The sequence below is a fragment of the Leptosomus discolor genome, chromosome 1 (assembly GCF_034619465.1).
Source record: "Leptosomus discolor isolate bLepDis1 chromosome 1, bLepDis1.hap2, whole genome shotgun sequence".
NCBI lineage: Eukaryota > Metazoa > Chordata > Aves > Leptosomiformes > Leptosomidae > Leptosomus > Leptosomus discolor.
In genome coordinates, this window is record NC_141391.1 from 205,593,676 (window position 1) to 205,614,427 (window position 20,752).

The 20,752-nt window shown below is 40.9% G+C and overlaps 1 protein-coding gene across 1 annotated transcript in view; it reads left to right on the forward strand.

The window, feature by feature from the left end:
* RSBN1L (round spermatid basic protein 1 like) overlaps positions 1-20,752 on the forward strand; it is a 54,238-nt gene that overhangs the window by 20,248 nt on the left and 13,238 nt on the right. The window contains exon 3 of the mRNA XM_086480797.1: positions 9,419-10,062. Within this exon, the coding sequence (XP_086336923.1) occupies positions 9,419-10,062 (644 nt within the window). The remainder of the gene's footprint in view (positions 1-9,418; positions 10,063-20,752) is intronic.

Genomic DNA, 20,752 nt, shown 5'->3' on the forward strand with positions numbered 1-20,752 from the left:
TGTTTGGTTTTGGTTGGAAGTGGTCTGAAGGCTGTTGGTACAAATTATGATAGGCTGTGTGCAGTGTATACCTGTGTACTACTTGGAACTTTTTATGGTGAAGACTGTAGAAATAATTGTAGTTTTGTAATTACTTTGTTTTAAAGGCAAGGCATTCAAAGATAAGACTTCAGAGAGATTTGCAATGCTGTCGCATTTATAGGAGCTCTTCTTTTTAGAATATTGTTTCTGCATCTAGCTTATTCTTAGTAAATACATTTGGGTAAGTCGCTAGGCTGGGTGCACACAAAATATTTTTCTTTTGCCCCCTGTCATGGTATTGTATATGGGAATTGGGTTTCAGTCCTAATTTTGGTGCCACAGATAATTAAAACACTGATGGTCAGTTCAGAAGAGAGATCTGCTTCCATGTGGTTTACAGTCTTTAAAATTCTTCCATGGCAGGGTGGAAAAATGCTGGTAGAGGTCTGTGTTTGCTGCCTTTGCTGCTTGAAGTGGAAGGCTTCATTTGAAGTAAGATTATTAAATCACCACTTTTTTCACCCTGTGGTGTATTTTAAGATCCAGATATTTGGAATTGCACAAAAATTTCTTGGACAGATTCTTGTTCTCATATGCAGACCTGTAATTTTGAACAGAAATCTTCTGTTACACTTTTCCCCTCCACCAACTTTCTGTCCTTGCTTTCAGTCAAGGTAGGATTTCTGTTATGGTTTTTATTTTGATTGTTGACTTATTTGGAGAGTAGACATTTAGAAGTATGGAAGGAATAATAGGTTGCTGCGTTTTAAAATACTTTCATAGTGTACATAAAATAGTTAATCTATACTTTTATGTATATATAGATATAAAATATTTAACGTGCTTAACTTAGGTGCCAGACTCCAGAGACTGTTTGCAGACTTTGTATTTTCAGACTGTTTGTTGTAGAGAAAGTAACTGAAAATATTCTACAGCTTTGTATTTTTTATGCATTATTTCACAAATCTTGCCTTTTCTTACAACATTACATTGAAGCTTTCATAAGTGCAGTTGTTGGAAAAGGTGTAAGAGGGAGCATGTTAGGATCTTCCCATGTGGGCTGGGGAAAGAACAATGGATGAGAGACAGTTATCTTAATGAGCTAAACATGGTAGAAATACTTTTTGTAGCAACTTTTATCACATCTTGTGTTTGTTTGCCTATAACTGTCACTTTATGAAAATCTTGAATGGCTGTTCTCAAGGTGGTTCGACTATTCAACTTCCAGGAGGGCTGAGACAACATAAATAGGATTATTTGATGTATTTTGGGCTTGACTCTTCTGATGTTTAATAGTCAAGCTTTCAAGCCTATAAATAGAACAAGATAGCTGTCAGTTCTCAGTTGTACTCCTGCTGTTTGGTTTATTTCCTGGGCTGTGTACTGAGACACCTTGAAGTTATGTTTGTTTTCAGCACATGGTCTATTAGCTTTTCAACCTGTCAGCAGTTGATCTTGCTCATTCTCCTTGTTTGTGGAGTAACTGTGCATTTTGTCTGTTAAGAATTCTCTGTGTGTGTATGTCTAGGAAGTCAGTTGTTCTAATCCTTTTGAACTATTCTGTGATATGTTTTTCATTAACTCATCAAATTATTATAAAAATTGCATTTATTGAAAAATATATAGAAATAGATTTATGATACATGATGATATATTATGTTAAAACAAAAAATTCTGTTAGTTAACTATCTGGCTGGTACAAACTTGAGCATTTTTTTGGAATCTAAAAGGTTTCTTATGTTTGGTTTTGGTTTTTTTTTTTTTTTCTTATGCTGGGTGGTTTTTTTAATTGTTTTGCTACTGTAAGTGGCAGCACCACCAAGAAGACTTGTACTCTCTATGACTGCCTATTTTATTTACTGGCTGGTGAATGGTGTCCTGGCTGTCCCTGTTCTAAGCTATTTTTTTAGTTGTTTGTGGTTATGAACTTTAAACTCGTTGGAAGATCCAGGGGGCCACTTCTGTGGTTTGAACTCGGGTTTCTGTGTTCACTGTTTAAGCACTCAGCCTGAAAAGCTGTAGCAGAGCTGAGTCGTCATAAATTTCTAGTATGTCGGTAGCTTTAGTCTGGATTGCAGTGAGAATGTTAGAAAATGCTGGAGTCACGTGTTTGGCCATGTGGCACTATGGGAATGAAGTGAAGATCATGAACTGGATGTTACTTCTTGCCTATCGCTTTGCTGGAGAGAACTAGGCAGAATGTCTTGTAGTACTGCAGTAGGAAGTAGTTGGTATAGGACCGAGCCAAAGACTTCAGTAATGTTTTGTAGCTGCTGGCAGGAATAGCCAGGCTGATCTGTTGCTGCAGAACAAGCAGTGTTACACCTGCAGCTGGTTGATACTGCTGTGACTTTTCATGTCCCGTGGAATGAAGATGCCATGTTCCAGTCCTTCTGTTCAGTTGAACAATCTAGGAAATGTAGTCTCTGTTCAGGCTGCTCCTCACCCCCCAGCAAGTGTTCCTCGGCTTTGTTAAATTTTCGTGATTGAGTTCTCCTAAAGCAAGGAAGTGAAAACTGACTTTAATTACTGGCTGCAGTTAAGTGTTTGTCCCTTCCTGCTACTAGCTGTCAGCTAGAAAACTGTGGGAAAAGAAGAATTTAGCGTTGTTACTAATGTTTGTTTGGTTTTATTAAAGTTCTAAGTCCGTCCGTGTCCGTCCCCCCCCCCCCCCCCCAATAATTTTGGGGGCTGTGACCTCAAAGTTGGGAAACACTGCTCCAGTTGAAACAACTGAATGAAGTAAAAGCTTTGTGGTCTCTGCTTACATAAAATTTCAGATCAAATGATCTCGTGGACAAAACACAATTTAACATAAACTTGAGGTAATTTCTGAGTTTTCTTCTATGAAAACTCACACTTAGAAGGAGTTCAGGCTGTCTAGCATCAACTTAAATTATGAGTATGTATCATCTAGTAATAACGGAGTACTGTTGTCTTAGCATGAAATTCAAACTGTTCTGAATCTCATTCCTTAGTAATAGATCCTGTGCTGTAAGTGATGGGTATTGTGGTGCCACAAGAAACAAATTTACTGAGTTACCTTGAAAGCTCTGCATATCAGTCATGTAGGTGTATGCAGTGGCAGAAGTATTTGTGGTACGTAAGGCCTAACTTGCCTAGAAGGTGGTTAAAAGTTGTTTAGAGGTAGTTCTGTTAATGGTGAGTATGTGCATGCATGAACAGAGTGAACATAAATTTCTATTCTTCTAATTTCTTTAAAAATACAGTGCAAGTATTGTAACTACATACTTGTGCAGATATTGCTAGCCGAATAAAAGCAGAAGCAAAATTAAAATTTTGCTGTTCTTTGGTCTTTTACAATCCAGTGTGTAAAGCGTGAGCTCAGTCTGCTTTTTGACATCAGATCAATCCTCATTCTTGCAGTCCCAAAGCAGTTTTCTGACTTACCTTAACTAAAAGATTTTTTTTAATACAAGTGAAAATTCTTTCTTCTGTCTCATGTTTCTGAATTGTGCAGTGGGAAAAGCTTTTGTTTTGTTTACAGGTATTCTGGTGGCTGTGCTTGTTTAAATGCATCTCGGAACACAGAGGCAGAAAGAAGATGCCATGCACTTCAAAATGGCTGCTGTCTTGGCTCAAAGTAGATTCCAACGGTTGTGTGTACACACCTTTATTGTGATTGCTGGTGAAGACTCTCTGAAGCACCTGTCTTGAAAGTTTTGGGTTGTGTTGCCTCGATAGTAACTACTTGAGAGGTGAAATAAGTTAGCTTCATCAGGACTGCACAGCTGCTGCCAAATCTTACTTAAGACAAAGCTAGTTTGGATATCCGTCTTACGGTGTTTGGATCTTTAGTTTGTCTTTTGGATTGCTTGCTTATGTTTTCACCAAATTCTGTATGTCTGCTGTGAGGCAACTTGATTACTGCCCTAGGGAGGCAGTCAAGACAGCTGCTCTTTTTTTTGGTGTTGGTTAGCCAAGTGTCAAAGCAGCTTTATTGGTTTTGGAAGAAGCAGCACGTTTTTTTGCTTTAAAGCATTTTGATATATGCAGCAGAGGAGTGACTGAGTGAGAGTGTTTCTGCTCCTCTCTGCAGCTAATGCAAAAGAAGAATAAGATCAAAGTACTTTATTGGGCGTTGCTGATAGCAATCCTGTTAGAATCCCAGTATTTCAGCAAACTAATTCCTTTTGCTGTTGAAGTCTGTGCAACTTCTGAGCAGCTTTTAACACCTACTTCAGAGTGGATCTTTTAAATCTAGCGGAGCAGAAGCCTTAGGCTAGAAATGTGCAGCCTCCTTGTTCTGTGAAATTCTATTCAAGCTTTGCTGATAAATACTGCTTCCAGAAATAAGTTTTCCAATTTGTATTTGTATTCCTTGGGAAAACTTTGGCTGTATGTGAAAATAATTGAACACAAATATTGTGAAGTTGGGTATATGTTGATGTAAAAGCATTATTGAGAACAAGCACTGTACAGCGGCACCCACACTGTCACTGTAATAACGGACAGAGAGAAGAAGTTGTAGCTTGATCCGTATTACAGCTAACTGTACTAGAATGTTACCTTTAAAAAGGTAAATTGTATATCTTTAATGTTAAATTTAAAAGTTCAAGCTTTTGTTTTCTAGTAAGGTTTGCTAGGAACTTGGTCCTGTCTCATCTATGTGGTAAGGTAGTGTTGTGTGTGGTGGGGGGATTTTTTTCTTGCCCTTAATAACTCATCCTTGTTCAGTGCTCGAGGCGGACAGATGAAGGGGTGGTGGGCAGTGCAGCTAAGCAGATTAAATGGTTTGCTGCCACTGGTGAGGGGTGGGTTCTGCTGTTCCTTATTGTCTGCTGTCAATGGTCTCCACACTCTAGTTCCTGTCTGACAATGCCATGAACCAATTCTGTTCATTAATTTAGCAGCAAAGTGAATAGTTTTCTGCTGAGCCATTAAATTAAGTCAATTTACTGTGCAATCAGATGAGCATCAGCCGGTACCAGGAGTGGTGTAGGACTGTGTGCCAGGAGCAGTGGCGGAGGAGAGTGGGGAGTTGGACTCTACCCATCTGTGGCAATGAGCTCTTAGATTGCCCAGCTATATCATATATCGACATTTGAAGGCCGAACAAATAATTATGAATTTTAACATTTTTCCAGTCTTTCAGTGTTCAATTTAATATTATAATATAATTTGCTTTGAAATACCATGTCTGAAGTATCTAAAAATAATTTTTCCTAGGTACGTCATGTGCTGCCGGTGTGAAAATGACGTAGCTTTCTTGACAGAATTTGTCTTGCATATGGAGTAGCATAAGCTTGTGTGAATTTGAAAGACTCAAAACAACTAATCAGTTTTTGAAGTCAAATTATTTTTAAATTTCTTCTTGAAGTGCTTTAGAGAATTAAGTTTTACTCTTGTTGGTATGTGATTTATTTATTTTTTTTTAAGTCTTTAATTCTAGTAATGTTTTGAAAAAAATCCCATTTGGAATCCCCTTTCTTTTCTGACCTTTGTGTTTTAAGGCTTTTTTCCTTTCCAGTGGCATCAGTACTCAGTAGCTCAGACCCTTGAAGAAAGGATTAATATTTTGTCTCCCAGGGATAGACACTCCCCACTTTGATTTTTCTCTCTCTTCCTAGTTGCAAGTAGCAGTTTGGGGGGTGTCTGCTACTTCACATTGTAATCTTCTGGTGGGTTTCTTGTATTTGGTGTTGTTTTTTTGTTATACGGCCTTTTGTTCCTTCTGTGATTGTTACTCTCTTGGTTTCCAGGTGTTTCAGAATTAGAAATGGCCTCGGTCGTATCCTTTTTGGAGAGATACAGAAAGTTCTGTGGAAGAGACTTGTGTTCAGAGATGAGAGGCTGCTAGCAAATAATTTGGTTCCAAATTGTGCACACCGGTTTTGCAGCTTCTCATGATTTGGAAAAGTGTGTACTGATGAGCTTTAAGACTTGATATTAGGTCTAAATGGCATAACCCTTGTAGTCTGTAATCAAATGTAAAAATAGTCTATATTATTAAAATATTTGTATTTAAAACTGAACAGAAAATTTCTTCTCAAGCTGGAAGGAGGACTGTGTAGTATAGCAGAAAAACCAACTATTTTTATCCTGTGATTAAGAGCTTTTTTTCCTTTCTGAAGGTTTCATGGAGATGGTGTGAAAACAAACACAGAGAAAGATAAATGTTCTTCACTTCAAAAATGTCTTGGTGTAATTCCTCTTAAGAAGGTTTTGAGTACTTGCATGGGTGTATACCGAGCTAACTAAAACGTATTTCTACAACTGGTTTTGAGTGCAGACCTTTTTTGGATATGTTTATGTGAACTATGTGTGATTTGGCACTGATGTATATTCCATCTATCTGATGTTAATTGTGTATGTTACACTGTTTTTTTTTTTTTTGTTGTTCCTGTCTTAAAAGCACCACTGCTTTTGACACCATGGCTTTGCTCTTTTGAGTGCTGTTTACTGATGGTTAGAATAGACTACTTCAGTTGGAAGGGACCTACAACAATCGTCTAGTCCAACTGCCTGACCCGTTCAGGGCTGACCAAAAGTTAAAGCATGCTGTTAAGGGCATTGTCCAAATGCCTCTTAAACACTGACAGGCTTGGGGTATTGACCACCTCTCTAGGAAGCCTGTTTCATAGTTCAGTAGTTTTGTAACCTTAAAGGTGGTGTGTATCTTTTTTTTTTTCTTGCATAGCTGCATCTGTGAAATTAAGTGATAGATTAAAAAAAAACAGCCACCACATATTACAGGAGTTGTTGGATGAAATTGATTGTTAGTAAAACTTATTGGAAGATACAGTCAAGGGTGGGGATTGGGACAGATTGAAAGAGGAAGTCAGATGATCTTCCTTCTGATACTGTAGAAACTGAAGTCAATAGTTTTTGAAGTAGTTTTGCACATGGAGAGTCATACCCGTCTTTTCCATGAGTACTTTACATTTCAACTAGTAATAATGGAATATAATTTAGTAGCTGGATGTTATGCAAGGACGTATAGATTCTGATCTTCAGTCTCCTTAGGTTTTCTTTGGAGATTATAGACATGCTGAAGTGTGAGAGAGCAGTTTGGCTCTTGCCATAGCAAATAGCTTCTTACTTTAAATTTAGAAGTTGTGTGTGTCTGCCTGTTCTGCAGATTGTACCCCAGTGAATATAAATTTCCATCCTTTCCCTGCTATGTGTGAAATCCTGGATCCGAGTGACTAGTCCCTACAAAAATCTGAGCTCCATTTGAGAACCAGTGCAGTGGGCTTCTGGGTGACCCCTGCTTCCCCCTGCCTCACCTTGCTGCAGTGTTCAGTGCCATAATTCAGTGTTTTCTATATTCAAACTAATCTATTGTCTGGAAATGTTTGACTTCTTCATGGTATCTGTCAGTATAACACAAATTTTCATGTTTAGATTGAAACAATTTTAAAATGCTGAGTCAAAGCATTTTTAAGAGTCTGAAATACCTGTAGACGCTTGGATGTTCCCTAGTTCTGTATTCCTGCAGTCAGGAAGTGAGAAAGAAATTGTATATTCTGTAGTCTGTATATCGAGGTTTGGATTGAGATTCCTAAGGCTATAATAGGGAACTTCCCACTGTCGTAAACTATTTCTTTGGTTTTACCCTCGAATGGAACTGCTGCTATAATGACACCATTACAGTCCGCAGCATGTGAGCAGTAGGTGATTTTTGTCAGGTGATGGCATTTCACTAGGTACCCTTGGCACCCTCAGTGAGCTATTTTCGGGACTACTCTGAGGTTGTCAGTTGTACATGTTACTGCTGTTTCCAAGTCCACTAGATTTAAAGACTCTTTGTGGCAGAAGGAAGATGTTAACAGAAGTGGTGAATATTGCATCTACCAGATGGAGCAGTCCTGTTGCAGAGGCCCACAAGGGTTTTGCATTAAATTTAGCCTAATGAAGGGACAGATTTCCATGAGGATGCTGTGCCTTTTGGCAGTTGAACTTGTTTAGCTAAAAGTGAAATTGTGCTCACAGAGTATCCTATGTTAAATCTGATTTAGAGTCAAGGGAGTCTTTGTAGCTCTTAACTATGTGGATTAGGTTAAGAAATCCTAGAGCCCACTTCCTTGTTTGGGCTGAGAAAGAAATGTGTGACCTCGGGTCACTTCTTCCTGCCCGACAAGATGGGAAAATAGAAGCTAGAGAGATAACTAGCTCGCCTGCCTCCGCTTTGGAAATCTCAGAGGTATGCAGCTGCTGTCAGAAACCTCAAGAGGCTCAGAGACAAGTGTCTTACTGGAAAGGAGAAGCAGCAATTATCTGCACCATCCATATCCAGACCTCTTAATTATCAGCAAGAATGTGTGATTCCATGTACCAACAGTTGTGATTTTTTTTTTTTTTTTAAGGACTCCAGTGTATTACTTGGGCTGAGGATTACAAGCTGAAAATAGTCTCTACAGCATAGTAGTAGAGTCTGGCTAACTTCACTCTTGTGAATTTGAGGTTACTTAGAAGTTGTGTATTTCATTGCAAGACTAAACTTCTGTGTCTGAACCTGCTGATCTTTAATTGCTTGTTGTGAATATGATTTTGTGCTCTGACATGCCCAGTAATTTGATTTATCGAATCATGAAATTATTTCAACTGCTAGACTTTAGGGCAGTGTAGTGACAGAAGTTTTTTTGGCTACTGCATTTATTACTTGCAAAAAACCCCAAAAGCACTTGAAGGAAAACATGTTAAAAGAAGGGAGAATGTTTACCTTGGGAAGCACTTGAACACGTTATCCCTGAATTAGTACTTTTTGGCTTTAGGCCATTACAGTTTGTTTTCAATTCAGCTTGCATACTATGTACACTTGAAGCTAGTTGCTGTTATGTGAGGTTTTGATTTTTTGTGGTTGGTTGTTTGGGGTCTTTGTTTTTGTCTGTATTTTGTTTTTGTTGTTTTTTTTTTAATTTAAGAAGTATAGGTTCAGTTTTTAGATGTTTCCTCGTATATTTCAACGAAGTTTATTTAATTTTGGAAGAATGACCATGTAAAGCCATGTGACAAGGTAGGCTCTGGCACTGGGATCTTGTGCACAGCTTGCTGATGAGGGCTGATATTCATTGACCGTTTGTAAACCCTTGTTTGGCAGTGTTGTTTGACGGCTGTCATATAATGTCTCTGAACTTTCTGGTATAGTAATTGCTGATGACCAGTTAATGGGTATGATTAAGGATTGTGACTCATCATGAAAGCAGCCTTGGGAAACTTTTTTGTGATCTCCTCCCTTTCCCCCCCAGCTTATTTGTCAGTCATAATGTGAACATGGCAGGTGTCGCTTACTGCTTGTTTTCAGTAAGATACACGTATTGGTTTCTGGTCTTTGTGTGCCGCAGGGAGGATTTTCATAACTTTGAATTTTGATCTTTAAATACATATTTCATATATGAAGGTATTGAAGAGGTCTTTTTTTCCCTCTCAACAGGTGGGAAGGAGAAACCAAAAACCAATGCAGAAGAGCTGCAGATTAAAAAAGTTAAGAAGAAAAAGAAAAAGAAACATAAAGAAAATGAGAAGAGGAAGCGTCCAAAAATGTACAGCAAATCTATTCAGACTATCTGCTCAGGATTGGTTTCTGATATTGAGGATCAGGAAGCCAAAGGCATCATAGATGATCATCTTAAGGATTTCAATGGGAAAAATATGGATCCCAAGAAGGACTGTGAGTCCAAGATACCAGAGAACAGTGAGTTTCCATTTGTCTCGTTAAAGGAGCCACGGGTTCAAAATAAACTCAAAAGGTTGGACACATTGGAGTTCAAACAGCTGATTCATATTGAGCACCAGCCTAACGGAGGTGCATCAGTTATCCATGCCTACAGTAATGAACTCTCCCACTTATCTCCTGTGGAGATGGAGAGATTTGCAGAAGAGTTTGTGGGTCTGGTTTTTAGTGAAAATGAAAACTGTGCAGCTTACTATGTAATGGGTATTGTTCATGGGGCAGCTACATATTTACCTGACTTTTTAGACTACTTTTCGTTTAATTTTCCCAATTCACCAGTGAAAATGGAGATTTTGGGAAAGAAAGATATAGAGACAACGACTATGTCAAATTTTCATGCTCAGGTAAGAGGTTATACATTTTACTTTCTAAAGTCATATAATGGTTTCAAACAACTGTGAATGGAGTTTTTTAGAATACGGTTGCTATTAGCTGTGCTGTGTGGATGATGCAGAAGACTAGAATAAGTTCTGCAATATTAAAGATAAGGAGCTTGTTAACTGAGACATACAGTTGGATTTTTATGGGGGAGGGGAAGTGTTTGCATGCATGTGCGTGTGTAGGTTTCTTCGGATTTGTTTCCGTAGCTGAAGCTTAACCGTGAGTTTGGAGGGTTGAAGTGATTTAGCTGCAGCTATCTGGGCATCTGAACTGTAGTTCATCTGTGTAAACTTATTCCTAAACCTGAAATGCTTTAATACATTATAACAATGTTATACATCAGATCTGTGTAGGGCACAGTTAATTAGTTGCATTTGAAGCCTGAGGCTTCTAAATCTGTCCTTAAAGGAGAACTTAATGGTGGTTAATGTAGCTACTGATTTGATCCTTACCCTCTTGCATTTCCTTCCAGTTAGTTGTGTTCTTTTGAAAGCTGTTATGTGGCAAGATGGCAGGCAGCTTTTGAATCTCTTCTATTCATTCTTTTATTTTCTTGGGAGAAATGACTGTATACTCTCAACAACACCTCTGCTATTTATTGACTTGCGGTAGAAGACACATTACTGTTACATATATTTCAGGTCTTTTAAGTTTGGGGCAAAACTGACTTTATCTTAGATTGCCACCTTGATGATGAGGGTATTATGTAAAGCCCACACTGATATTCTGAAAGAGTTTATGAAGAAATGCAACCCTGTTTTTCATTATATAAACTTCAGCTCACAATTGTCTGTTTAACTCCCTATTTGTGAATTGAGATGTTGTATGGAACACCTTTAAATTATTTTAGTCTTCACTTTTTAGACAACTGTGAAGGGTTCCTGTGTAAGTTATACTGTCATCTTTTTCATCAAAAACGTAATTTTTTTTCTTCTACATGAACATTTCTATGGAACACTATTGTGTTTATTGACAAATTTCAGGTGTGTGTTGTCCACAGGGATATGCAGAACTGAAATGTTGCTGGTTAAGAAAACATCCACTGCCATGGAACATGAATACTCTGTGAAATATATTCACTGTTTGTTTTTTTTTTTCAGTATGTAAACTGAATCATTACTAGTAAGAAGCACAGAACTTACAATGGGCACCAACCCAGAGCTGCTCTGTTTTATGTCATTTTATATAAAAAAAGCTGGATCTGTCCTTGTAAGTGTGTTCCTTGAGTCCAGCCTGTAGACTTGGGAAGCATTAATGCAAGCATAGCTGCGTGCTAGTGTCTGCCCTAAAGAAATAGTTAGAAAAGCCCAAATTTTATTTTTGTGAATCATAATGGAATTATTTTACTGAAAGGATGGATTAACTTGGTATTACAATGGTGTCATCAATATCTGTAGTTAAATCAGTTGTGTGGTCTTTAGGGTTGAGATCATAATTTCCCTTTGTGAGGGTTTTGGCCTCTTTGACAACAGGACAATCGTTGAATATTACCTGCTAGGGAGGGATGGGATCCACCCATCTAGAAGAGGCAAGGGAATCTTTGGCAGCAGACTGGCAGGCTTTAAACTGAAGGGCTCAGGGCACAGGGTCCAGAAGAGCAACGCTCATGCCATCGCATCCAACCGGGGAGGAAGGCAGGCCAACCAGAGCAGCGACAAATCTTCCTTTGCTGCCTCCCAAGATGGGAACCAGAAGGCCGACCACCTCAAGGGTGCGTGTGGCTGTGGTGGATCCTCCCGCAGCCCTCCAGGGAAATCTGTGCGCTCGGTTACCTCTCTGAAACGCCTGCACGCCAGCGCACGCAGCCTGGGGAGTGAAGGAAGGACTAGAGATCTGTGTGCGGTCACAGGGCCATGACGGCACTGCGGTCACAGAGACGTGGTGGGACAGCTCACGTGACTGGAATGCTGTCATGGAGGGCCGCGTGCTTTTTAGGAAAGACAGGCCAGCAGGGCGAGGTGGGGGAGCTGCTCCGTATGTGAGAGCGCTGCCGTAACGTATGGAGCTCTACCTAGGGGGGGGATGAAGAACAAGTCGAGAGCTTATGGTTAAGAATCAAGGGACAGGTTAGTATGGGTGACACTGTTGTGGATGTTCACTACAGGCCCCCTGATCAGGAGGAGGAAGTCGATGAGGCCTTGGACAGACAGCTGGAAGTAGCCTCACGTTCACAGGCTCTGGTTCTCATGGGGGGCGTCAACCACCCTGGTATTTGCCAGAAAGGCGGCACAGCTGAGTACACACAGTCCAGGAGGTTCCTGCAGAGCATTGATGGTAACTTTTAACACGGGTGGTGGAGGAGCCCACGAGGAGAGGGGTGCTGCTGGACCTGGTGCTAACAAATAAAGGAGGAGTGGTTGGGAATGTGCAGGTTGGGAGCAGCCTTGGCTGCAGCGGCCATGAGATGGTGGAGTTCAGGATCCTGTGTGGAAGAAGCAGGGCAATCGGTAGGGTTGCAACCCTGGACTTCAGGAGAGCTAACTTTGGCCTCTGCAGAGACCTACTTGGAGGGATCCCATGGGCTAGGGTAGGGGGCCTCAAGAGAGCTGGCTGCTATTGAAGCATCACTTCCTCCAAGCTCAAGATGGATGCATCCCTGTGAGGAAGAAATCAATCAGAGGAGGCAGGAGACCTGCATGGATGAGCAAGGAGCTTCTGGAAATGCTCAACAGGAAGAAAGGAGTTTCCAGAAATTGGAAAAAGGGATTGGCCACTTGGGAGGAATATAGGAACATTGTCAGAGTATGCAGGGATGCAAAGAGGAAGGCTGAGGCCTGCTTGGAATTAAGTCTGGCAAGGGACGTCAAGGACAAGAAGGGCTTCTTAAAGTACATTGGTAGCAAAAGAAGACTAGAGAAAATGTGGACCTGCTGCTGAATGAGGTGGGTATCGTAGTGATGGAGGACGCAGAGAAGGTGGAGTTACTGAATGACTTCTTTGCGTCAGTCCTTACTGCTAAGGCTGGCCTTCAGGAATCTCAGGCCCTGGAGGTAAGAGAGGAAGTGTGGAGAGAGGATGACTGTCCCTTGGTCAAGGAGGATTGGGCTAGGTATCATTTAGGCAAACCAAACACCCACAAATTTGTGGGCCCTGAAGGGAGGCACCTGCGAGTGCTGAGGGAGCTGGCAGATGTTATTGCTAAGCCACTGCATCATCTTTGAAAGTTCATGGCGAAAGGAGAGGTGTGTGAGTACTGGAGGAAAGCCAGTGTCCTGCTGCCAGCCTTCAAAAAGGGCAAGAAGGAGGATCATGACCATGAGCCAGCCATGTGCCCTTGTGGCCAAGAAGGCCAGTGGTATCCTGGGGGGGTGGCATTAAGAAAGAGTGTGGCCAGCAGGTGTAGGGAGGTTCTCCTCCCCCTCTACTCTGCCCTGGTGAGGCCACATCTGGAGTCCTGTGTCCAGTTCTGGGCCCCCCAGTTCAAGAGAGACAGGGAGCTACTGGAGTGGGTCCAGTGGAGGGCTGTGAAGATGAGGGGACTGGAGCATCTTCCCTACAAGTAAAGGCTGAGAGACCTGGGGCTGTTTAGCCTGGAGAAGAGAAGACTGAGAGGGGACCTTATCAACACTTATAAATATCTGAAGGGTGGGTGTGAAGGGGATGAGGCCAGGCTCTTTTCAGTGGTGCCCAGTGACAGGACAAGGGGCAACGGGCGCAAACTGGAGCACAGGAAGTTCCACTTGAATGTGAGGGAAAACTTTTTCACTGTGATGGTGACAGAGCACTGGAAGAGGCTGCCCAGGGAGGCTGTGGACTCTCCTTCCCTGGAGGTATTCAAAATCCGCCTGGACATGATCCTGTGCAACCTGCTGTAGGTGAACCTGCTTTAGTCGGAGTGTTGGACTGGATGATCTCCAGAGGTCCCTTCTAACCCCTACTGTTCTGTGAGTGTTCTGTAAGGAAAGAGGAACAGAGAGAGTGCAGTAGATGAAAGAAGCCAAACTGTATTTTTATAGCATTCAACTGCTCAACTTCATTGTCTTCTAACCTGTATTTTACTTGGCTGGGAGTTTAGTTCCGGTATCTTCTTTTCCTTTGTTTTCCTTGTTTCTCAGTTTTCGTAGCATTTTATGATTTGTCAGAGTTTGGTTGCCTGACAGAAAATGCTTAGCTCCATGTATTTTTGCTAGCATAAAGATTTTAATGCATATAAATAATCTATGGAGGCATACACCAGGCTTACTCATACAGTGTTCTGCACAACATTGCTGTTTCCTGGAATATATAAATCTTGATTGCCTAGTATTCATTCTATTTTTTCCTGATGTCATTATTTTTTTCTTATTCTGGCTGTGTATTTTGTCTTACTGAGGTGATCTGCTACAGCTGAAAGTTTTTGTTATCTTAATAGAATCCTTTCTGACTGGGGCCAGTGTCAAAGATGTCTAGGAAGGAGTATGAAAGTCTAGTAGTCATAGTGACACTGGCTCAGAGTGCTCATCATCCAGGGGTTGGTCAGGACCTTTTTGAATCTGAGAGCTGTGAAGTTTGTGGTTTTAACTTTCAGCTGTTTGTTTTTTGGGGGTGTATGTGTAAATTTCTGATTCATTAGTATCAGTTATCTCTCTTTTTCAGTTTTCTGCCTGTACCTTTCTTTATAGAAGGTACTAAATTATTGTTTATTAGTTTACTTCAGATTGGTAATACTATCCTGTCTCATTGAGTTAGTTTTAAGTCTTTTAAATTAATTCTTATGTGCTGTTGCATTTATTTCACTGGAATTTTAAATGTAGTTTTCTGTTCCTACGTTGCAAAAGCTCTGCGCTCCTGTGTTCCCTGTCGTCCTGAGCTGCCTTAGCAATGTCTAACAGTTGTTGTATAGTCTCAGTTAACGGTTGAGTTGGTTTTTTGGTGTCTAAGTAGGAGCTTAGTTTTATTAGGTCTGCTTGGAGTGTCTATCTCAACCTTCTTTAACCTTAAACTTGGTTATGCTTTACTAATTTTAACTAAAACAGTGAAGCGAGGCTCACTTTAGTATGTGAAGTTCTTTGGTTGTTTTTGAGGACTCATTTTAGCACATGTAATCAGTCTCCAAGTATTTAAAAAGATCTAAAAAGGTATGAAAAAGAAGGGGTGAGCTAAGCCTGAAATGGAAAGTATTATAAAGTATTTTATCAGCATTTTTATTTCTGAAGTTGATTCTTTCGGTACTACTTAGTCTTCCACCATGATGAGGTTTTTTGTTTTAAGTAATGCGTATTTTCAGGTTGCTGAGTTTTGTGGTAAGAGGCAGACCTCACAGTAAATTCTGTTGGTGGGATCAAAAGTGTTGAAGTGATCCTAAGTCAACCTGGAAAGTCTGCATATCTCAAGTGCTACAGTCTTGTCCCAGAGGCAGCTTCTTAGTACGGGTGAAGTAAAATGCTGAGCAATACCCAGCAGTTCCTGTGCTTCAGGACAAGACTGACTATTTTTTAAGCCATATCTGACAAATGCTTGTCTGGTGTGTTTGCTGGAGATACCAGGTGATACCACACTTCCCAAAGAAATTTGTTGAAAATTCTTTTTGCTTGTTAGTCCTCTTACCTTAATCGTCTTGCCAGCCCTTTTATTCTGATCTTTAGTGGACAAGGCAAACAGTTTATGCTTTTCTTTGAATGTTCTTTGTATTTGAAGATTGTTTAACAGCCCCTCTTCCCCCCCCCCCCCCCGTAGATTAAGTAATTTCAGTTATTTTAGTCTGCTGTGACCTGTTATATCCTTATCGGTCTTACTGCTCTCCACTTATGCTCTCTTCAGTCATCCTTATTTTTCTTAAAATACAGTACTGAAAATGGAGAGTGTCTGCCTGGTGTGTTGTCAAGGAGTATGAGAAGAAGATTGCTTCAAGTGTCTTGCAAATTACTGCTTTTTGTTATCTTTTCCTGCCTTTTTCAGAGCAGTTTATGATCTATAGCAGCAGCTCCTGCTAAGTGTGAGTTGCTCCCCTCTTCATGTTTATGCAGTTGTTTATATATATCTGAGTGTGGTTCTTTGCTTGTATTCATATTGAATTACATCCTACGTATTCAGATCCCTCTCCAGTTTATCAAAGATCTTGCTAGTGTTCATCCTTTTGTGTAGCAGGCTTGCAGCTTTGTTACCTGCAGGTTTCATAAGCATACGTTGTGTTCAAAGGAGAGATCTTTGCTGCATGCCACAGAAGTGATCCTTTCCTATTGGTAGTTACGTGACCACAGACAAATTAAAACTGCTCATTGTTTTCTGTTACTTGACCATGCTTCTATGGCATTTTTGAGAACATAATGCAAATACCAAATGTCAAGATGCCTTCTGAAAAAAGTCTTCTAGAAAGAAAGGTTAGTTTGACTTGATGGGTTTTTTTGACATGTCCCTCTTTATTAGCCTTTACCATTTTTTTTTTTCCTAGGTGATTAAGACAGGAGTATCTAGCTGTTTTTTCTGGAGATTGAAACTAGGCTAAAAGGTCTCTAAATCTTCTGTCTTGCTTCTCTTGGCTGTTTCTTTAAGACTGTATGCTTATATCCTCTTCCAGCTTTGAAGAATCTGTTTTGTGGTTTTGAGTTCTCATTAATTTATTAAAGCTTTGTTTCATTTTAGCTTACTGCCTTTGTGCTGTAGGGTACGTGAGGATATTCATCATTTAAGCCGATTGAGTTTAGGAAAAGTCGCTGGTATTGTACACTGCTCAGTGTGCAGTTAGACAAATGGTCAGAGCCAGTTGTAGTGCCTGTTGCTGCTAAAAGAGAATGTCCTCCTTGCTGCTTCCCTCCCAGTTGCATGTTCTTGTGCCAAGCTGTGGTGCTTCTTGAACTGGCTCACCAGTTCGTTTTGTTAATCCAAGCAGAAAACTTAACCTACTCCTGAGTGATTGGTTTTATTACTGAGTTAGCAAGGTAGTTTACGATGCCAGAGGTAGCTTAAGGATGAGTGCGGGACTATGCAATCAGCCCCATTCTGTAACAGCAGTTTGCATCTTCAGAGGAATAATTTTTGTTGTGTGTGTGTGTGTTTTTGTGGTGTGTTTTTTTTTTTTCCTCCCGCCCCCCCCCATGTCTGAAATAACTTATTCCGTGTTGTCTGTGTTAACTGTGGTGGACACTGGATATTCTGATAGTAGAAAGAATAATGTAAGTATTTTAGAGGAGGAGATGCCATAGTAGTGGTAATTCATGTTTGTGTTGTGGCTTTTCAAATGAGTGATTGTCCTTGCTTCTTAAAGCTCTGGACACAGAGCTTTTCATTCCGGTTCTCTTTTAGCCCCTTTTAATATTGTATTCCCTTTGCTGTTCTTCTTGTTTAGCTCTTGATAGTTTATCTTTTGTAGAGAGGTTTTTGTTGTTTACTTCTGTTCTGTTTTGTGAACTCTGGCTTGAAGATACTTGTTCTTCTAGAGTTGCTGAAAATATTTTTTTTAAAGAAAAACTGAAATAATTGGTTAGTGTTTCATTTTCTTATTAAAAGATTTGTACAGTGTCTCTTTCTGTATATTGTGTTATTTTCCTGTGTTCTGGAAAGAATTCTTTATATTGGATCTGTGTGTCTCCAGTTGTGTTTTGGTAGCTTTCAGTGGAATTTGCATCTTGCTTTTAAGCTGATTGGTTGGTTAGTTATTAAAAAATTTTAACCATTTTTGGCAACTGTGTGCTGTTAGCAAGTACAGCCGCCTTTCTTTTTCCATCATCGAGAAGAAACAGCAACAACGAAATTGTAGCTCTGTTAAAGCATATATATTGTCCCATTCTTTCTTTATCAAGTAATCTGTAACACAATGTGTAAGAGACTTTTTCGATCTATGATGGCAGCCTATTGTCTTCCAAGCAAAACAAGTTTTCACTTACTTGTTACCATTGAACAAGGAATCCGTTCACATGGAATGACAGTAGAAATCTGCAATACATGCTTATTTGTTTTCCACTTAGAAAATAGTTACCTTTCTAGACTGCTTCCTGACAGTTTCAGTCAATAAATATGAAATTCTCTTTTTGGTCACACATTCAGTATGGACAAAACCCAAACCTAAACAAAACCCTGGAGGTTTGTACTGGCAGCTTGGATAGAATCTGGGACTGAACCTTATCATGGATCTTCCTGAGTTACAAGAGCATAATAGCTACTTTGCTTTCACAAGATCACTTTCCATGAAGGTATCTAATTGATGTGATTCTTAAATTACTGTCCTTTTTTTCAATTTTTATCAGCTGCTTTGCTGTTTTTTCTGTCATTGGAATTCAGAATAATAGGTCATCTTGCTATTAAAAATGTCTTTTTATCCTTCCTATTATTTGAAGATTTCGGCTGCAAAGTGAAACATGTGAAGTGATGAATGAGCTACAGCAGTAAAGGACACCGATAGAACTAAACTGCAGTAAAAATCTTGGGATTGCATTTCCAGAAGCTTCCAAGTGGGAAATGGTATATTTGTCGAAATGAGAGCTTTAACGATGATGGATCATGTTTGAGTAATGCTAGAACTGTCAAGGCATCTTATTCTGATACTATACCCCCAACTTAAAAAAAAAAGACGTACACATGGTTTAGACAGGTAGCCCAGTATATTTGTAAGTGTTTTTAAACTCGGAGCAATTCTGATGAATATTTGTTCAGTGACCGTCTAAGGAACCTGAAGGTGGACCAGTCTGTGGCACCTGATGAAATGCATCTGTGGGTCTGGAGGAACTGGTGGATGAAGTTGCCAAGCCACTATCCATCCTATTTGAGAAGTCGTGGCAGTCTGAAGTTCCTGCTGACTGGAAAAGGGGAAACATAACCCCCATTTTTAAAAAGGGGAGAAAAAAAAGACCCAGGGAGCTACAGGCCAGTCAGTCTCGCCTCTGTGCCTGGCAAGATAATGGAGTGGATTCCCCTGGAAACTGTGCTATGGTACATGGAAAAGGAGGAGGTGATTGGTGACAGCCAACATGGCTTTACCAAGGGCAAATCGTGCCTGACAAATTTGGTGGCCTTCTATGATGGGGTTGCAGCATTGGTGGATAAGGGAAGAGCAGCTGACGTCATCTGCCTGGACTTGTGCAAAGCATTCAGTTCTGTCTTGCATGACATCCTTCTCTCTAAATTGGAGGCATGGATTTGATGGATGGATCACATGGTGGATAAGGAATTGGGTGGATGGTCACACTCAGAGGCAGGGTCAATGGCTCATTGTCCAAGTGGAGACCAGTTATGAGTGGCTTTCCTCAAGGGTCGGTGTTTAGACTAGTGCTGTTTAACATCGTTGTCAGTGACATGGACAGTGGCATCGAGTGCACCCTCAGCAAGTTTGCCAACGACACCAAGCTATGTGGTGTGGTCGACACGCTGGAGGGAAGGGCTGCCATCCAGAGGGACCTTGACAGGCTGGAGAGGTGGGCCCAGGCCCACTCATGAAGTTCAGCAAGGCCAAATGCAAGATCCTGCACCTGGGTCAGGGCAATCCCAAGCACAGATATAGGCTGGGCGATGAGTGGATGGAGAGCAGCCCTGGGGAGAAGAACTTGGGAGGGGTGCTGGTGGGTGAAAAACTCAGTATGAGCCAGCAGTGTGCACTCACAGCCCAGAAAGCCAATCGCATCCTGGGCTGCATCAAAAGCAGCGTGGCCAGCAGGTCGAGGGAGGTGATTTTCCCCCCCTTCTCTGCTCTGGTGAGACCCCACCTGCAGTGTTGTGTCCAGCTCTGGGGCCCCCAGTGTAAGAAGGACATGGACCTGCTCGAGCGAGTCCAGAGGAGGGCCACCAAGATGATCAAGGGGCTGGAGCACCTCCCCTATGAGGACAGGCTGAGAGAGTTGGGGTTGTTCAGGCTGGAGAGGAGAAGGCTCCGGGGACACCTTATAGCGGCCCTCCAGTACTTAAAGGGGGCCTGCAGGAAAGGTGGGGAGGGACTCTTGATCAGGGAGAGTAGTGATAGGACGAGGGATGATGGCTTCAAACTGAAAGAGGGGAGACTCAGGTTAGATGTTAGGAAGAAGTTCTTTATTGTGAGGGTGGTGAGACACTGGCACATGTTGCCCAGAGAAGCTGTGGCTGCCCCCTCCCTGGCAGTGTTCAAGGCCAGGTTGGATGGGGCTTTGAGCAACCTGGTCTAGTGGAGGGTGTCCCTGCCCATGGCAGGGGGGTTGCAACTAGGTAATCTTTAAGGTCCCTTCCAACCCAAACCATTCTGTGATTCTATGAAATTTTGATGCTTCAGTATTGGTTCCCGTTTGGAACTGAAAAGATATGTAAGTGTTTAAGGATTTGAAGTGAGTTGGCAAGAAACAGAAAACCTTTTGAGCACTTTTCAAAATGTACCTAGTAAGAGCAAATGCTACGTTGCCTCTTGATGACTGTAGCATTTGAGATAACAGATTTAGAGGAATAACAGTGAATGTGAAGCTGGATGTATTCAGTTCTAAGACAAAAAAGTGTAAGTGCATTGCTTGTGCACTGATGTAGTGAAATGGAAACCCACTATTCCCTTTCATCTCCCAGCATGTTTTTATGGTGATTTAATGTTTTTGTTTTTATTGGTTTTTGTTGGGGCTTTCTTTGTGGGTTTCTAAAAATTATTTTGGGTTCAGTGGGCTTGGAATTTTTTTTTGTTCTATGAGAACTGCTTTTCCAGACTTTCTGGTTTTACAGCTGAAAAACTGTGTGTGGGGGGGGGATGACAGAAAACCCAACACCCCAAACCCGAGCCCTGCTACATTAAAA